Source organism: Anabrus simplex, chromosome 2 (assembly GCF_040414725.1).
Source record: "Anabrus simplex isolate iqAnaSimp1 chromosome 2, ASM4041472v1, whole genome shotgun sequence".
Taxonomy (NCBI): domain Eukaryota; kingdom Metazoa; phylum Arthropoda; class Insecta; order Orthoptera; family Tettigoniidae; genus Anabrus; species Anabrus simplex.
The window spans coordinates 725,042,819-725,061,929 of record NC_090266.1 but is presented as its reverse complement, the minus strand read 5'-3'; the positions used below and the strand labels follow the sequence as shown (position 1 = coordinate 725,061,929).

The window sequence follows — 19,111 nt, the reverse complement described above, 5'->3', positions numbered from 1 at the left end:
ATTCGTTCTCCTGCATTTAGTTTCTTTAATGTGCGATATTTAGGCACCAAAGTGTTGCAATTTTGTGTAACATAGTGACTTCCATTTTCTGCTCCAGGAAGACACCACCGGTTTGTTTCAAAAGCGTCAAGTAATGAAAATTCATTTAGTATGAAAACATTAAAATTTAAAAGAAATGAAATATTAGCTGTTCATCGTCATCCTGTGGAGTACAATGGGCTTTTAAGGCATAAAACCACGGAAAGACCAGATGCAAAGTCGGGTCCTCATCATCCTCAAGATCAATTGTGGCTTCCTTAAATAGCTTAAGAAATGTTATAAGCAGGCCAGTAATGTCCTGATCATAACCGAACATTTTATCAGAGGCACCCTACTTCTCTAAAATAGTTCTCACAGCATCTATCTGGGAGTGAACTGATTGCAGCATGTCAAAATAACTGTTCCACCGAGTGGAAACAGGGTTTCAGAGATGATTGTAACCTCACACATATGCCTCTTCTTTTAAAGTAGGAAACCAGAGATTTCACTGAATGGATAACAGCTAACACATTAGGTACTGTTTCTTTCAAAAAGGGTTCACTCAGAACATGCTTCAAGACCGTATTAATAATATGAGCCATGCATGGAAGACGCTTGTATATGCTGAGGGCCTTAACAATATTTCTCACCGAGCTCGATAGCTGCAGTCGCTTAAGTGCGACCAGTATCCAGTATTCGGGAGATAGTAGGTTCGAACCCCACTGTCGGCAGCCCTGAAAATGGTTTTCTGTGGTTTCCCATTTTCACACCAGGCAAATGCTGGGGCTGTACCTTCATTAAGGCCACGGCCGCTTCCTTCCCACTCCTAGCCCTTCCCTGTCCTATCGTCGCCATAAGACCTATCTGTGTCGGTGTGACGTAAAGCAACTAGCAAAAAAAAAAAAAACAATATTTCTTCTCTGGCATGTTACAAATGTAATTTTGCAATTATCTTCATGAGCAACGCCATGTCCTTTCAAACGATCTTCCAATTCACTGCGAATATTTTCACCAGTTTTTGGACAGTCAGGGAAGGCCGAACACATTAATACATACCATACTTATTGAGAGACCAATCTCTATTTATATAGTGTATTGTGACAGACATATAGTGCACACCCTTGTACTTATCTGTCCACAGGTCAGTGGTACTCGCACAGATACCTGATTTAATAGCACGTACTATATCAGGAAGCGTTTTACTGCGCACTTTGTCCGCGAAAGTTGTACCTTCCTAGCAACTGTGACTCAAGATGACATTTTAAATATCCACCGAGCCATACTTTTTGCGCATTTCTATCAGCGTTTGCCCTAAATTTAAAAATCCTTCACCCTCAATAGTTGTAAACGGTCTCAAGTCCTTGGCGCACATTTCCACGTATTTGTCAGTCACCAAGTCCTTGTCCTCTTTCAAAATATTTTTAGATTGTGAAAAATTTGGGTCAAATTTGCAGACATGTCACAACATACTTGAGGTCCCTGAATGGGTGTTGAGTAGCTTTTTGCAAAAATTGCATTGTGAGTAACCTACTGGCTTATTTGATACCTGTTCATAAACACCTAAAAAATTTTCCCATGCTAGACTTGAGCCCTGTTTTATTGCTGGAATAAATCCACCACTTTTTAATTTTTCTTCGATTTCCTTTACGGTTGATTTGTTCATTTTCCTGCTGGTTGCACCTCTAACTACAACAGAGCTGCACTCGACGCAATACGTAGCTACACTAACATATAACGGCACAATCACGTCGCACCGATAGCAAACTTCACGTTCTCTCTTGTCAAGCCTAGCAGTCCGAACGGGTCCCAGGCAACCTGTCAGGCTTAGGGAAACCCAGGTTTTCGTTTGCTATGACTAGCAGCTCAGTACGCGTGCACTCTTGTTTCGCTAATGCTCAAGCTAAGCTGCTTTGCTTGTTGCAGAGCAGCTTGGGGCAGGCAAGCCTGAAGTACAATTTGTACACCTTTAAGTCATTCACATACCATTCAGCATTGACTGTACGACGTGTGTCCAAGGTCACAGAGGTGAGATGCCCCATTTTCATTAAAAAAGTTGTCACCATCTTCTTTCCGGAGCTGCAACTTCGTCGAACTTTTGTGGGTGGTTCCTCCCGTGGAAAGCACCACACAGAAGACTGTCTCTTCGTTTCAGGGTCATAATGGTAGACCCATGTTTCATCACCTTCATCACCTGTGACGATATTGTAGGTGTCTTCTTACTGCCCTCCATTGAATTTTTCTAGCATGAAATGACACCAGTCCACTCTCTCATCTTTTTGGCTTTTTGTTAGGGAATGTGGCACCCAACGGGCACATCTCTTGGTAAAGCTTAAATAATCATGAATGATGGTCTGCGCTGCTTTTGACCCAATATCTAAGGTCCCTTCAATGTCACAGAATGTAAGATGTGGATCTGCTTTGATCATTTCCCTCACAGTATCAGTGTTTTCTTGAGTCACAGCTGTTGCTGGGCAACTGGGACGAGGTTCATCTTCAATTGACTGCCGACCTCTTGAAAACTCAAGAAACCAATTTCCAACTGTGGCTCTAGAAGGGGCAGCCTCACCAAAAACGCGCAGCAAAGAAGAATAGCATTCTTCGACACTTAATTTCTTTTTATAATCATAAAAAGTAATTGCTCGAAAATTGCGGCGCGACAGATCCATCTTGCACAGTGTCTGGCTCAGCACTGCCTGTGTTTTCTTCCTTTGCTGTGGAGGAACTACTTCTAGGAGGGGTTGCGCGCGCATGTTCCAAGGTCGAAAAACATTGCTCTTTCAAATGAAAATAATCCCATTGTCCTCAGAATTACGGTTTACGCGCTGCTAAAAACTTTCGGCATAACCTTCGTATGTGCACTCATCTCTACAGGCTTTCCATAGGCCATTTTTAGTACGACAATGCCTGTTTCCCAGTGACCTTTTCAGGAATCCAGGAGTACAAAAAACTGTGGGAGTGGCATCAAGAGATTTCACTGCAGACTTTCAAAAGTAAAAAATTAGGAAAATTTTGATGACATATCTTGACATATTGTAACATATCACTGATGGCATAGCAGGTACTAATTCAGTAAAATTCAATACATTTCCAACTGTATAGGGCCTACATATGTTTTTCATTATTTGCTTATGAATACTAAATACTAGTCGTAGCTGAGCTTTAGAAACATGTGACTTCTCATACTTCAACATGCTGAACACCATGTAACTAATTTTTGTTTAACAAACCCATAGCTAACTTAGCTCTCTTCAGAAACTTGGAACTAAATTTTTGCTCAAAGCATTTGCCTTGCTGAACAGATTTTATGTTAAAATTTTCTCCAAAGTTTGTTCAGACAGCAAGGATTTGAACTGTGTTCTTGTCTTTGTGACTCTGCTGAAAATCCTCTCACACCATGCTTTGCAATGTGGAATTGAAAAAATAGCAAGCATCACCTTAGAGAGTCTGTCTTTTAATTATACCATAAGCTGATTTCATCTGACCTATCAGTGCCCACTGAACATTTATTCTCCCTTTCGCCAGGTCTGTTTCTTCCATTCGAAAGCTACCAAACTGGGAGTGTAGAGTATCAATTGGTTTATCTAAATGTTCTGTTTCACTAGTCAGAATGTTTGGAAACTTGTTTATGGAAAATCTAAGGCTATGATGCCTTACTTATAGCAGTAATATTTGCAACTTCTGCATTCATTAAATCTTCATCTTGGAATTGAAATTTGTGTACCATATAGTTACATTATGAAGAGAGACACTTCCTAACATATTTAAAGAATAGACATTTTTTCTCCGACTTCAAAGTCTTCACCAAAGCAAACGTTGAGTTCCCTATCATTAGATTGCATTTTGTTCTACAGTTCCTCCAAAATTGACCTCATTAAGTGGATTGGTGGCATACCTGAGTGAAGAGCTATGTTTGGATTTCAAAGATAGCCATAAAACTGGAGTGAAAAGGGCAAAAAGATTTATGTAAACATGATGAATGAAACATGAACAGTTGTTCTTCACGTGAAAAAGACTGGCTTGCAGTGTCATGAGTAGTTACGGTGATGTTTGGTGAAACTGATGACTGGGTTTTCTTTCTAACTGAGGAGTGTAGAGAAATCTTATTACAATGCTTCTCTTTTCCAGACGTACAAGACACATTTGCACTTAGACTGTGCTTAGGAATTTTGTAAGTCTTCAGAGTTCCCATCTGAGAATCCTTACTTACAAATATGCTCCTAAATAAAGTAAGCAAAGGGTCCCACTGCTGCAAAATCCTCTCTAAACACATTTTCAATGATAACCTTTTAGTAGTTACATGTTTCAAAATTTCATGATCTCTGTGCTGTGTAAAGTTTGGATTTCTCAGAACTTTTCTTTCCTCTTTGCACAACTTTCCAGAAAATAAAATATATCAGTTATACTTTTGTATACATTTACAGGCAAACATGCCACACCCTTCTCTTCAGCCAGATTAATTAGGACCAGGCAAGTTGGCCATGTGGTTAGAGCCGCGCAGCTGTGAGCTTGCATCCGGGAGATAGTGGGTTCAAACCCCCCCCCTGTCGGCAGCCCTGAAGATGGTTTTCTGTGGTTTTCCATTTTCACACCAGGAAAATGCTGGGATTGTACCTTACTTAAGGCCACTTCCTTCCCACTCCTAGGCCTTTCCTATCCCATCATCGCCATAAGTCCTATCTGTGTCAGTGTAACGTAAAGCAAATTGTAAAAGATTAATTAGATGACAAGAGCAGCCTAAAATGTTTGCTACTAATTTCCTACTTCAAACATCTTGCCACACCATTCTTTAATCCTACCATTTCTAGAGCATTATCAGCACCAAGCCTGGCTCCATGGTTAAATGGTCACAGTGGCCCGGGTTCAATTCCCGGCAGGGTTGAGAATTTTAACCATAATTTGTCCATTCTGCTTGCATGGGGGATGGGTGTATGTATAGCTTTCATCATCATGATATGCAGGTCGTCCATGTGCGTCAAATCGAAAAATGCATCTGGTGAACCAAACTTGTCCTCGGACATTTCCGGCACTAAAAGCCAAACGCTATTTCATTTTTTCGTCAGGGTCAAGAGCTAGGCAGTTTCTAATGGAATGTGGAATTCCTGTAAAGTTGAGAGCAAAAGATTGGCATTGTTCACTCCAGTAGCATCTCCTTCCAAATTAGGCCCAGTGAGCAGACAACTCTAAATTTCATTGAGTTAAGGTCTGAAAAATATTACAACAATAAGATAATTTGAAGTTGCTTTTATTGCTGCCATCATTAGCAATAGAAAATTCATTCGCCTTTGTCCCTTTATTCTATGCACATTTCTGTTATGATAGTCATTGTTTTCATTCTAGCACACACACATCATTTAGCAATTTCCGAATCTGGAAACAATTTCTGAAACAAAGTCCACGCATGGTTGGCACAATTTTCAGGCAGGTTATGTTCTATGATAAATGACATATTATATGAAGCCTCAACATTTGTCACAAGATTTACATTGTGGTTTTTACATGAAAATTTCAGTTTCTGTTTCCATTCTACACACTAAACACTCTCCTCATGTTTCTCTGTTTTCACATGTTTGAGTATATCACACTTTCTGCCATGCACCACTGAAAATCACACCTACAGATACTACAAAACATGAAATTTGGTCCCTTCCTTGACTCACTCAAACGCAGAAACTCTTCCTTATAAACGTTTCAAACTCTGCATCATATTTCTTTGACATTTTGGTCCAAAAGTAATTACTACATACAACCAAGAAGCACTACTATGTGACATTTTCTCGCAGCACAAGCACTGATGCAGGTCGTGCACCAGGTAGATGACTATGTCATGCCACTTTTGAGGTTAGGGTTACTTGCTTGCAACTACTGTTTCCTATTTCTGCCAGTAGAGATCTGCTGCTTTCTCGTCGGCCACAAGGTCTACTGCATATAGACCTTGGTCAGCAACCCTGCCCCGTACAGCCCTCTGGTAGTGGTAATTACAAGAATTATCGACCAGCCATAATTGGTCATCTGCCGATAAAACAAGGAAAGGTGTGTGATTTTAAAATAATATGAAAATTACTGAAAATGCCCTCAAAATCAGAGGATTGATCCTGGCAATTGGGAGATCAGGAGGAAGGGTGAAATATCAGGAGTCTCCAGAGTCTGTCATTCAAATATTGCTGAACGGAATAGCATGTATTGGGTCGATGCGTAAGTTCGTGCGGTTCTTATATTTTATATTATTTTACTGTCACTGTCACGCACTGTAAGCCACAATCACAATCACTCAGTGATGTATTCACCTCCACTCTCTATGACCCTCTGCCAACGTTCAGGTAGCGTTTGAATGCCTCGCCTGTAGAACTGTTTTGGTTTTGACTGGAAGAAATATGTTAGCTGTTGGTCAAGAGAAGCCTTGTCAGGAAACACTTGCCCCTGAATGTTGTTGGAAAGAGAGCAGAAAAGATGGAATCTGAGGGGGCAAGGTCAGGGTAATATGGAGGATTAGGAAGAGGTTCCCAGTCAAGTTCAGCAATCACATTTGCACTGTATGCGGACGAGCAATAAGACTGGTTGTTGTCTTTGTCTTTTGTTGTGAATAGCAAGCCGTCTTAGCTGGTCACTATACACAGCAGAGGGAATCGTTAAGTTTTTTGGAAGATGTTCACATTGAAGAATGCCATCTTTGTTCCACCAAACACACAATATGCTTTTCTGTGGATGGGCACTATCCTTGGCACGGGGAGTTGCTTTTTTTTGGGGGTGGGGGTGGGGGGGCTGAGCCACTCTTTCCTCTTCTTCATGTTGACATGCAGGCACCATTTCTCGTCACCGGTGACAATGTTCAAAAGGAATGCTTCGTGCCTATCACAAGCCAACCAGTGCCGGGCAACCAATGACGAACAGATGTTTACTCATTGATTTTTGTTATTATCACTTAGCACATGTGGTACCCATATACCCAATTTCTGTACCTTACCCATCGAATGCAAATAGCGTACAGTAGTTGACTGATCACATTCAAAAAACTTGTGCCATTTCCCGCGTTGTTGGACGAGGATTCTCATGAAACAACTCATTCAAGCGATTTTTGTCAAATTCTGAAGGTCTTCCAGAACGTGGATCATCAGACAAGTCAAACCGTCCTGCTCGAAAGCGGGAAAACCATTTTTGTGCTGTTCTTTCAGCAATTGCTTCATTCTCGTACACTTCACAAATTGTTCTTGCAGCTCCTGCTGCGCTGGATCCTCGGTTAAACTCAAAGAGTAAAACGTGTCGGAAATGCTCACTTTTCTCAGCTTGACATTCCATATCCGTTTGTCTGAAATATACACAAATAATACGTTCACAATCAAGAAAACCTGTGTATCACAATACACAAACTCCAAACTCAGTTAAAACAATGGAATAATGATAAGCAATCCCTTCACGCCACATTGTTGCCAACCCAAAAGAATACCGCACGAATTTATGCATTGACCCAATATTTCTGCTTCCTCCTCCATTCTTTCTAGAAATGCTTAGGTGAACCAGAAGTGTGATTGGGGGCCTTATTTTCATGCAACCAGACTTTGGTAGACTTGTACCAATTTTTATGAATTTTGTTGGGAATCAAAATATAAACACTATCACGTATATACTTTTATTTTTAAAATAACATATTTAAGGGGCAAAATCTCCCAAAAAGTAATGGATATCACTATGCACAGAAGACGTTATTACTAGGGAGCAGATTTTAGGTAATTACATATTTTTGTGTGCATGTTTTAACACAATTTACAAGGTTTTTAAAATTCCTATTGTGTATTCCCAAGCATTAAAACCTAATCCTATTTCACATAAAAACACACATTTTCACAATTATTTTATGTCAATACATATTTTTTTTTAATCCATAATAAGCGCATAAATCGGCAATATCCGTTACTCAATAAAATGTAAAATGCTACTGTGTTATAAAATGATGCTCATATTCTCATTTTACAATTACAATCTTGTTTTTTAGTTGTGTATCGTAGGTCATATTTCTGAATGTTTTGGCTACTTATGGACTTCCCTCTGGAAGTTTAAGATTTGCTGGTCACTGACTAAATATACCTTAGCTAGCATTCTAACTCGCTCGTATTAGTCAGCCAGCTCTGGTTTTGTTTATAGAATGTCAGCGAAAGGCAATCACAGGGAGATAAGGTGACGAGGAATACCGTAAATTAAGCTGCGCACTGGGGACTGGAAAGATATTCTCAGTGGGACTGTGTCACTCCTAAGAATAAGGTTAGTTGTTCGGGTCCATATATTATTCCCGTGGTCATGTGATTTCTTCTTAATTTCTAAGAGAGAAAAAATATTTCTTTCAGTATATGCTGCTATTCTTTTTTATTGAAACCGTTATTCACCATAAATGCGTGCATAATCTGCAAAACAATGGCAAAAGTGAAGTTGAGTACAAGATCGCATCTTCAACAATACGTGGAGGAATTTAAAAACATTTTCACTACCAATGGAAAAGTATTGTTTTGCCAACCATGTTGTAAAACAGTAAGTACAAGTAACTCAGCATTTGTCTGGAAATAAGCACATTGCGGCTGCTTTGCATGTGTGTTCATGACAGTTACTAATAGGTGAACCAGTTACTTCAAATGTAGGTCTATCCAAATACTCCCAGTATTATCTAGATTTATGCAGAGCATTTGTTTGCACCAACATTCCTCTTGGTAAAATAAATAAACCAGGACTGAGAAATTTCCTAACAAAACATTCATTTTGAGCCTCCAAACGAATCCACATTAAGGAAAAACTGTCTTCCAAAATGTTACGAAGAAACTTACAAAGAATTCGGGCAGTATGTAATAGTGAAAAACTGTGGGTGAGCATTGACGAAAGCACTGATTCAAGTGGCAGAAAAGTAGGAAATGTTGTAGTTGGTGTGTTGAAGAATGACAACTGCTTGTGAACATTCTTATTTGCTAGTGTATACAGAAATGCCTGCTGCAAACCATGTCACTATAGATAGGTTGTTTAATGGAGCCATGCATTTACTTTGGCCAAAAGGTGTAAAATGTTACATTGTATTGCTTCTACTTACTGATAGTGCAGCTTGCATGAAAGAAGCAGCCGAAGGCCTTCCTGTAAGCTTTCCGATAATGATACACGTAACTTACGTAGTTCATGCTCTACACAGGTTATGTGAAATTGTAAGGGCTCAGTATCTAAAAGTGGATAAATTAGTGTCTAATGGCGAAAAAAGTCTTTGTAAAAGCACCCTCAAGAATCAATATGTTTAAAGACAAAAACCCAAGTCTTGCACTTCCTCCTCTGCCTATGGTCACGCGGTGGGGTACCTGGCATAGCGCAGTGGTATACTATGCAGACATTTTTGAAGGTTTTGCATCCGTTGTGAATGCACTAGATAAAAACAATGCATCTTCAATTGAAATTCTTCAAGAGTTACCAAAAGTGAAAAGTGATTTGGTGTTTATATCTGCCAATCTAAGTTTCTTGTGTAAAAATATAGACATACTTGAAAAATCCATTAACCTGTTGTCCGAAACAGTGAAGGAAGTGCGTGTTGTTGAAAATAAATTAGATTCATTCTAAGCTTCGCAGGTACAGGGACTGTAAAAGGTCAAATATCAAAATTTGTTCTGTAAAAACAGAGGGTTTAAAAAAATATGCAAAGTTGCTCAAGTATTGGAGGGTGCTCATGTTGGTGAAATTGAAGGCGTTAGTGTTGTGGTGAAATTCCTCTCTTTAACTATCCACATCTGACGTCCTGTGATGTGGAGCGATTGCTTTTGCAGTATAAGGCGTTGTTCAGAGATAATCGGCATGCATTTGTGATGGACAATTTGGAGATGACCTTTGTTGTTCACTGCAATTATGAGACTAATTCTAGCAACTAATATTCCAGCATATGATTGGTGAGTATGAATTGGTACAATTTTTTCAAAGATGATAGGTTGTTTTTTCTATACTTAAACAAAACATTACCATTTTTGTAAGTACCGTAACATCTAGTCAGGTACATCAAAAATGAATATACCATACTGTACTTTTCCATATACAGACATTCATTTGCTTTAAGGAGCACGTTTGGTAGCACCATATTTTAATACAAAACTTCAAAATTATTTACCTCTTGAATGCGAGTGGTTATGTGATATTAAAAACAGAATATTTTTAAAATATTTATCAAATATTTTAAAGTTTTTTAGCACATACAAAATATTATTAATTTTTTTAGTACATAAAAATCTGCTCCCTAGTTATTACACTTGAATAAAATAAAAGCAGATTATTTCCTTGTACCATATCCTATGGAGTAGTACACCTAACCACTTGAATAAATAGAAGAGTCGGGTCTCTAAATCCATGGTCTGCAGACTAACATCCTTATGCAGATTGGAAAAAATTAATTGATGAAACTTTGCCCTTTTATAAAGATGAAACTAGTGTGTTTTAAGACATCTCATAATTTAACCTTGGTTATATTACATTCCTGCATGAGTCACTAAGTCATTTAGACTTGGACTTATTCTGTTCACAGTTGAATTTCTTGACTCTTTTTGTCTCTCTGAACTCAGTTTGTACATTGCGTTTGCATATAGAAATATTATTTGTTCTTTGCCACTGCTTGAACAACTACATCATGCAAACTTTTCTAGCAGGCAAGAGGTCTACAGATGGTGATTCTGCCAGGCTGAGTGGCTCAAATGGTTGAGGTGCTGGCTCTCTGACCCCAACTTGGCAGCTTCGATCCTGGCTCATTCCGGTAGTATTTGAAGGTACTCAAATACTTCTGCCCCGTGTAGATAAATTTACCGGCACGTAAAGGAAATCCTGAGGAATTCAATTCTGGCGCCTTCGCATCTCCAAAAATAATTTTTAAACAGTAGTTAGCAGGATGTAGAAAGCAATAACATTATTTATTACAATGGTGATTCTGAAAATTACTAATACGGTAGAACCTGAAGGGTCCAGAAGAGAACTTTGGATTAACCACAAATTTGAATTAAATAATATTACATACCGTACTTACCCAAATCTAAAATTCAAGCTCTATTCTGTAAACAAAAGCAGTATACATTCCGTTGTTAATTTTTGGCCGGTAGAAAAGCCTAACCTTTGTCACTTAATCCATATGCAATTAATGGTGAATATTCTAACAAGTGTCCCCATGCTCCACCTTCCAAGCTTTCACTAGTCAGTAAAATGTCTCATGTTATCTTCTCACAGCTGTCAGTCAACTCCACATGAGGTTCTGGGTTTAGGCCTAATGAGCAGATTTTCATGGTTACAGAAACCCAAATTTTCCTACCTAGAAGACTATTCAAGGAACATACCCTCAGGTCGCCAACAGCTTGAACCTTTTCTTCACTTCACAAGAACTACAGTTTTGCTTCTAGCATTAACACAATTCTACACTACTTATCTCTTCTACCCAAAGAGCGTTCCATCATCCCATATATATATTATTTTTAATATGGGAGTTGGTTGGTAGATGCAGAGTGGGTTGTTGTCCCATAATCTCTGTACTCTGACCGGCCAACCGAGCAGAGGAGAGGTGGTCACGGCTCTACCGTGGCTCTACGCCTCTGCATTCGGGAGACGGGCCTGGGGCACAGTGCTGCACTTCTCGCCTGGCCTTGCCCGTCGGCTGTCCTGAGAATGGTTTTCCGTGGTTTTCCATTCTCCTGCACTGAGGCGAATGCCGGGACAGTTCGTAGTATAGGCCACGGCCGCCTACCCCCTCACCTTCTCCGCACATCTCCTTCACCGTAACAACTCTCCCGGCCTGAGAGACGGCGTAACCGTCTAAGAGGCCTGCCTCCCCCTTCAGGGGAGGAATGAAAACGTTTCGTAGTAGTAGTAGTATGGGAGTTCTACTTTTGTACTTTTACTTTGAATTAAGCAATATAATATTTTACTTAAATTCAAATTTTTAACATTGTGTTGTATAAAAATGTCAGGGGACAATGAAAAAAGTTATTATTCACAAAATTGAATTAAAAACATTCAAATTAACCTAGTTTTACTGTACCTTTTCACTTTCACAATTGCTATGTCTTTAGAAGGTATGCTTCAGCAAGAAATAACTGTTGCTACAAAGTACATTGTCAATCATCTTGGCACATCTTGCCGAAGTATTTGACTTCCAGGAAGCAGAAAGGTTCTTGTCTTGTTTTTGGCATTACAGCTGTATTTATAGAGCGTGGAGTATATTTATGTCTATATTGGTCGATATCTGTTCTCATATAACCTTATTTAACATCTCTTGGCCCACTGAATCTTGTACATTACAGATTGAGGAAAATTGACTGTTCTCTGTAGTTTCTTACTGTGAATTTTGTTTATGAATTAATTGTTTTCTATATTATTTTGTTACAGGAAGGTCTTTTTGTTGCAAGAGTAGTGTACGATCTACTCTTCTTCTTCATCGTAATCATTATAGTCCTTAATCTTATATTTGGTGTAATTATTGACACATTTGCTGACCTCAGAAGTGAAAAACAGCAGAAGGAATTAATATTGAAGGATACATGCTTCATATGTGGTAAATAAATTTATCTGTATTTCAAATGTTTGTGAAATAGTTATTGCTTTGCAGGAACATTTCATTTTTTTTTTTTTTTTTTTTTTTTTTTTGTATGTTAAAACAATGCATATCACTTTACATAAATAGTTCAGATGAATATTGTGACAATAGAAAATTTCTAAAACTATCAATACATGTATACTGAGAATAATATTACATTGAGAGCCAATCATAAAATTCAGCTTGGACTTCATAGTAGTTATTGCCATAGTCCAGGTGGCAGTCTTTCACACTGAAATTTGTCACACCTAAGGTTGAAGTGAAATGGAAATTATTTTCATTTCTTTTGTAACGGATGATGATGATGATGATGATGATGATGATGATCACTTTGATTTAGCGTTATGAAGACTAATAAATTACTATTTCATGAGTTGAATTATTGAAATAATTGTGTAATGAATGCAACCATTGGGCAGGAGAATGTATGAATAATTATTTGTCACAGAAGAAGAAGAAGAAAAATCAAATATGTCACCTAAAGGCATCTCCTGTCTGAATATTTCTCACCAGCATGGATTAGTTGTGGTGTATCCTGCCACTGACCTCAGGGGTTTACTGATTTGTTTCTATGTCAAAATTCATGAAACACATTAGCCACTAAACAATTTAGAATTGAAGGTGAATATTTGTGTATGTAGGATATGAAAAGATTAATGTTTATCTTGTTCATGAATCTTTTAGTAGGTGGTAGGACTTGCCAGACAATATATATTGGAATGGGAAAGGGCCAAGATTGGGAATGTAAAATTTGTAGAATGTAGTTTGGATTTCCTCAAAATAATTTGGATGTAGACTTTAGAGGTTACATAAAACTGAAAAACTTGCTTTTTGTCACACAAGATAGAGTCATGTGAGTATGCAAGCAGTTTTGCTTTGACTGATAGCTTGGCTGAAAGAAAGGAATCTGTTTGAAAAGTAACCAGCTGCATATGTTAATATGAGACAATAAAACATCTTATACATCACCTCTTTACACTTCCTTTCTCTAGATCAAGTTCCTCACACTCAGGTAGGACAGAATGGTTTTGAAATGTAATTGGACAAAGCCTGGGAAGTGTGCTGCCACCATTATTGTTCGTTACAGTAATGGATGAATTTGTAGTGGAAACAAAAGAAAAATATGGTTGCGATGCCAGCAGATGATACTGTAGTGTGAGGAGCAAATGGAATGCAGCAAAGACTTGGACAATGATGAAAAGAGAAGAGACACAACTTTTTTGTGAATAGTTTAACATCGCATTAACGTATCTTAGGTTTTTGGTGATGCAAGCATGGGAAAGGGCTAGGATTGGGAAGGTAGCAGCTATGGCCTTAATTAAGGTACAACTCCAATATTTGCTGGTGTGAAAATGGGAAACTACAAAAAAGCATCTTCACAGCTGCCAATGACATCGCCACCATATTTTTTCTTTGTTTCCACCACAGTTTCATACATTACTGTTACAAACAGTAATGGTGACAGCACACTTCCCAGGCTTTGTCCAATTACATTTCAAAACCATTCTGTCCTACCCACTGGTTCTGGAGCTGCTGCAACAATTGTTATAAAAATTACATATTCAACTTTAAGCAATAGAGAGTTTGAAACAAAATATTCCTAAAATCCATAATTTTCTGCTTATGGTTCAAAATGAAAAATTTCATAAAAATTCGCTTTCTTATACAATCCCTATATTCATATAAATCATCACAGGTAGCTGGATACTAACATCCTAGGTGAATACACATACTAAATACAGCAAGCTCCCGATTATCTGGTTTGCGGATTATCCGTACATAGTACAGTGATTTGAAAACATGAAAAACAAAGCCTGAAGTGCTGTATTCTGTTACAATTAGAAAAAATGTTTTAATTTAGAATGCACTAGTGTGCGTGTGACTCACCTTTTACCACCGAAAGATGGTATGGACATTATTCCCACCATCATCCTTGAAATATTTTCCATTGTTTCCCATTTTGTCTTCAGGTGACTGCTGTGATTCTAAACTCATAACATTTCCCCAAACAATTTCCTGCCTGTATCTTTGCCAAACCATTTCCCTAGGAGCTAAATGTAGATAACTTCCAGTGCCCCTAAAACTGAAAGTAAAAGTTGTCTTCTGGTATGCGCCCCTTCAGAATTCTTGCTCTGTACTGATACGAAATGAAAGTATACCCTTAAACTTCACTAGGAGGAATGCATTGTTGTTCATACTTTTCTAGCCACCGACATCTCAATAATAGGCTCTAAAATAAATTATTGACAATGAGTTTCTTCTACCTGTATCGCATTTCTTTTTGTGAATGAAATAAAAAACAGGAAAAATTGGACAATTATTTCCCGAAAGTGAACTGAAGGCAAGTCATACGACATACAATGTGTTTTTGAATGTAAGTTTGTAAATAGGTTGTCAGTTTCTGGTGAGCTACACGTAATGCAGTGAGATTTCATATGTGATATGTAGCATGTTTTATGAATACAGTAAATGCGCAGTTTCCAGTAAGAACACGTGTTTTTTGGATTATCGGTCCTCCTTTGGTTATCCGTGCAGTCTTAGGTCTACATTAACCCGGATAGTTGAGAGTTTGCTGTACTTGAAATTATCTACCTGTTCCAGCTTTTTATTCCCAACTTGACATTCATTTCTCTTAGGTTTCTTTTCTACTAACATCACTTTAGTCTCAGAAAGGCTACTTTTCATATCATACTCATTGCACCTGTTTTCAAGTTCAAGATATTACACTGCAGGTATTCAGCACAATCTGCCATTAAGACCAAGTCATCACCATAGACCAAACTACTTACTACATTTCCAGTTACCTGGATACACCCCTGCCGCTGTCATACCTTTCAGTAGATGATCTATGTAATCTATGAACAACAAAGGTGAAGGATTACACCCTTGTCTAACCCCTGCAAGGACCTTGAACCATGGGCTCATTCTATCATCAATTCTTATCGCAGCCCAGTTGTCAACATAGTTATAAATGCCTTTGGTCGCTTTTAATAATCTACGCTTAATCCCATAGTCCTCCAGTACAGCGACTGTACTTTCCCTCGGTTCTCTCTCATATGCCTTATCTGGATCTACAAAATATAAACATAACTGTCTATTTCTCTCGTAGCATACAAGAAAAGCTGTTGTGATGTTTAAATACAATAGCGTATATTTGCATAGCCATTAAACTTAAAAATTATGCTACTTTCTACTGACATCATTTTTGTGATAAATACAAACATCACTCTTGCTAAATTATTCCAAACCTAATTCCTCTTCCTGTGAACAATTCCTTGTCCCATTTTGTCCTCTTGAATTCCAACTCTATCTTCCTATTTTGATATTTCCTACATTTAAAAACTCCCTGCAAGCTTATTCTCCTATGAATGCGATTCCATGCTATGTCTCCGCTGACTGCTTGGAACATACTGATTAATTGAGCAGCTCATTCCTTACTCCCAGATATTCCCAGTCCAGCATTTGCAACATTTTTGTAACACTACTCTTTTGTGAGAAATCACCAAGAAGAAATAGTGCTGCTTTCCTTTGGATCTTTCCCAGTTCTCAAATCAATTAATCTTGGTAAGGGACTCATACAATGGAACTATTCTCTAATTGGGGTCTTATTAGCGGCTTATATGCCCTCTCCTTCACATCCTTACTACAACTCCTAAATACCCTCAAAACTATATGAAGAGATCTGTAACCTTTTTTTACAATCCCATTTATGTGATTACCTGAATGAAGATCTTTCCTTATACAGTATTAACACCTAGGTACTTACAGTGATCTCCATGAGGTACTTTCACCCTGTCAACATAATCATTAAAACTGAAAGGACTTTTGTTCTTGTTAAAACTCACAACCTGAATTTTTAACCCTGTTTACCATCATACCATTATTCATCTCACAACATTGTCTTCTTGCAGTCGCTCACAATCCTGCAACTTATTTATTACTCTATAGCCTACAGTACAATGGCTTTTGAAAAAAGTCTAATATCTGATTACAGTTCTTTACAGTACTCATATCATTAATATGTATTTTTAAAAACATAAAGGTCCAATACTACTGCCTTTAGGAACTCGCCTCTTAATCATCACAGCATGAGATAATGCTTCACCTGAATTCTATTTCCTAGAAATTTAGCCACCCATTAAGTCAATCATTTTTCTAGCCGAATAGCCCTCATTTTCGTTAGTAGATCCCCATGATCTACCCAATCAGAAACCTTGGATAGGTTAATAACAATGCAGTCTATTTGACCTCCTGAATCTAAATTATCGGCTATATCTTGCTGGAATACTACAAGTTGCACCTCTCCTCTGGAATAATCTTTCCTAAACTTAAACTGCCTTCTGTTAAACCAGTTAGTAATTTTGCAAACATGTCTAACAAAATCAGAAAGAATGCTTTCCCAGAGCTTACATGCTGCACATGTAATTATCTATTTTATGTTTATCACCCTTTCATATGTATGCTGCGTCTTCTATAGCAAACCGGGCGAGTTGGCCTTGCCTTTAGAGGCGCGCAGCTGTGAGCTTGCATCCAGCAGATAGAATTCCACTGTCGGCAGCCCTGAAGATGGTTTTCCATGGTTTCCCATTTCCACACCAGGCAAATGCTGGGGCTGTACCTTAATTAAGGCCATGGCTGTTTCCTTCCAACTCCTAGGCCTTTCCTATTCCATCATCGCCATAAGACCTATCTGTGTCGGTGCGACGTTAAGCCACTAGCAGACAGACAGACAGACAGACAGACTTCTATAGCAACTCTCCATTTATTTGGTATAACTCCTTCATGCAAACAGATATCAAATAAGTACTTCAGATATGGTACTACAGTTGAAACTAATTAGTACGTAATTCAAGGGGATGGAGTTTAACTACGTATAACCCAGAATTATGCACAAACCAGATCTTATTTTTGAGAGATTAGTTTATGTATAATAATTCAAATCTAAATATGGTAAGCACTCCTAAAAGTTATTTTTGCATTGTTCTAATGCAGCTCTGTTTAAACAATTACAATACTTCGGTGAATTAAATTATACAGTAAAACCTGGAACAGTTCTTATACATTGCTTTCACTAGTTCCCTTGATTGCCTCCTTTTCTTTCCAGGGTTTGCCACACTTTTTCTCTATTAACACTATTATATGCCTTCTCTAGATCAAGGAATACCATCACAAGATCTTTTCCATATTCCCAATGTTTTTCCATCAGTAATCTCATGGTAAACATAGGGTCTATCATTGACCTGCCCTGTCAGAATTCATGCTGCTTTTGTTCTAAATTTCATTCCACACCACTTTCTCTCATCCTCCTCTCTATTATTCTCTCCAATATTTTGGCTACTTGTGACAACAGTGTAATTCCTCGATAAATGTCACATACCTTCCTGTCACGTGTCTTAAATACTGGTATTATTACACCTTGACATAAATCATCAGGTACTTGCTTTTTCCTCCATGTACACCTTAGCAGCCTATATAACCAATGTAGAGCAATAAGTCCTGCTGCCTTTATCATTTCCACACATATTTCATCCATCCCTGCTGCTTTTCCTGTTTTCATTTGCTTAACAGCCATTTCCACCTCTGCCATTGCAATATCACTCTCCATTTCTTGATCCTCCTGATTTACCACTACACTCTCTTCTGCATCATTTCTCACATTCAGGAGTCTATCAAAATAATCTTTCCACCTATTCTTTATCTCCTCTGGGTCTGTTGTTACATTTCCTCTCTCTTCCTTCACTTATTCTGGGTATATTTATATTTTCTTTTATTTTTTATCAATCCATACAACATTCTATTCCCACCATTTACATCCTTTTCCAACTCTTGTGTGAATCTCTCCCAACATTTTTTCTTTTCCTCATTTACCACGTTTTTTTTACACTTACTTTTAATTTCCTGATACTTAATCTTACTTCCTTCTTCCCTGTCTCTATTCCATTCTTGCCATACTTTCTTGTTTTGTTAAACAACCTCCTTCACTTTTTCATTCCATCAAGGTGTCTCCTTTTTCTTCACTCTCACCAAAGTTCTGCCACATATCGTCTCTGCACAGCTTACAAATGTGTTTTTAAATTTGGTCCATTCTTCTTCTACAGTTTCTATTTCTGGTATAGGGGTATGCTGTTTTAATTCCTCCTGAGTTCTTTTATCTTTTAACTTTGTTGTTTGTTGTTTAAAGGGGCTTAACATCTAGGTCAACAACAACAACTTTTAATTTCCACACTTTTATTTTCTTCTATCTTTATTTCTTTTACTCTCACAATTTTACCTATTGTAAGTTTTGCTACCACTACTCTGTGGTCTCCATCAAATGCCTCTTTGTTATCATAAGTAAATTCAGTACTTTTCTAGTATTATTCACTTTCTCTACCTGGACATCATCCTCATATCCAAATATCTTTACATACTGCTAACTAAATACTTGAAAATTCCCTAAATGGTCACATACTCCCCATGTTCATTAACGATTCCTGGAATGTCCTTCCTGGAACCTATTTCTGCCATAAAGTATCAATT

General features: G+C 38.0%; 1 protein-coding gene across 5 annotated transcripts in view; it reads left to right on the top strand.

Moving 5' to 3' along the window:
* Positions 1 to 19,111, top strand: part of Itpr (Inositol 1,4,5,-trisphosphate receptor) — a 1,013,977-nt gene that overhangs the window by 954,084 nt on the left and 40,782 nt on the right. For all 5 annotated transcript variants that reach the window (XM_067141353.2, XM_067141352.2, XM_067141351.2 and 2 more), the window contains one exon: positions 12,385 to 12,550. In XM_067141353.2, coding sequence (XP_066997454.1) covers positions 12,385 to 12,550 — 166 coding nt within the window. The remainder of the gene's footprint in view (positions 1 to 12,384; positions 12,551 to 19,111) is intronic.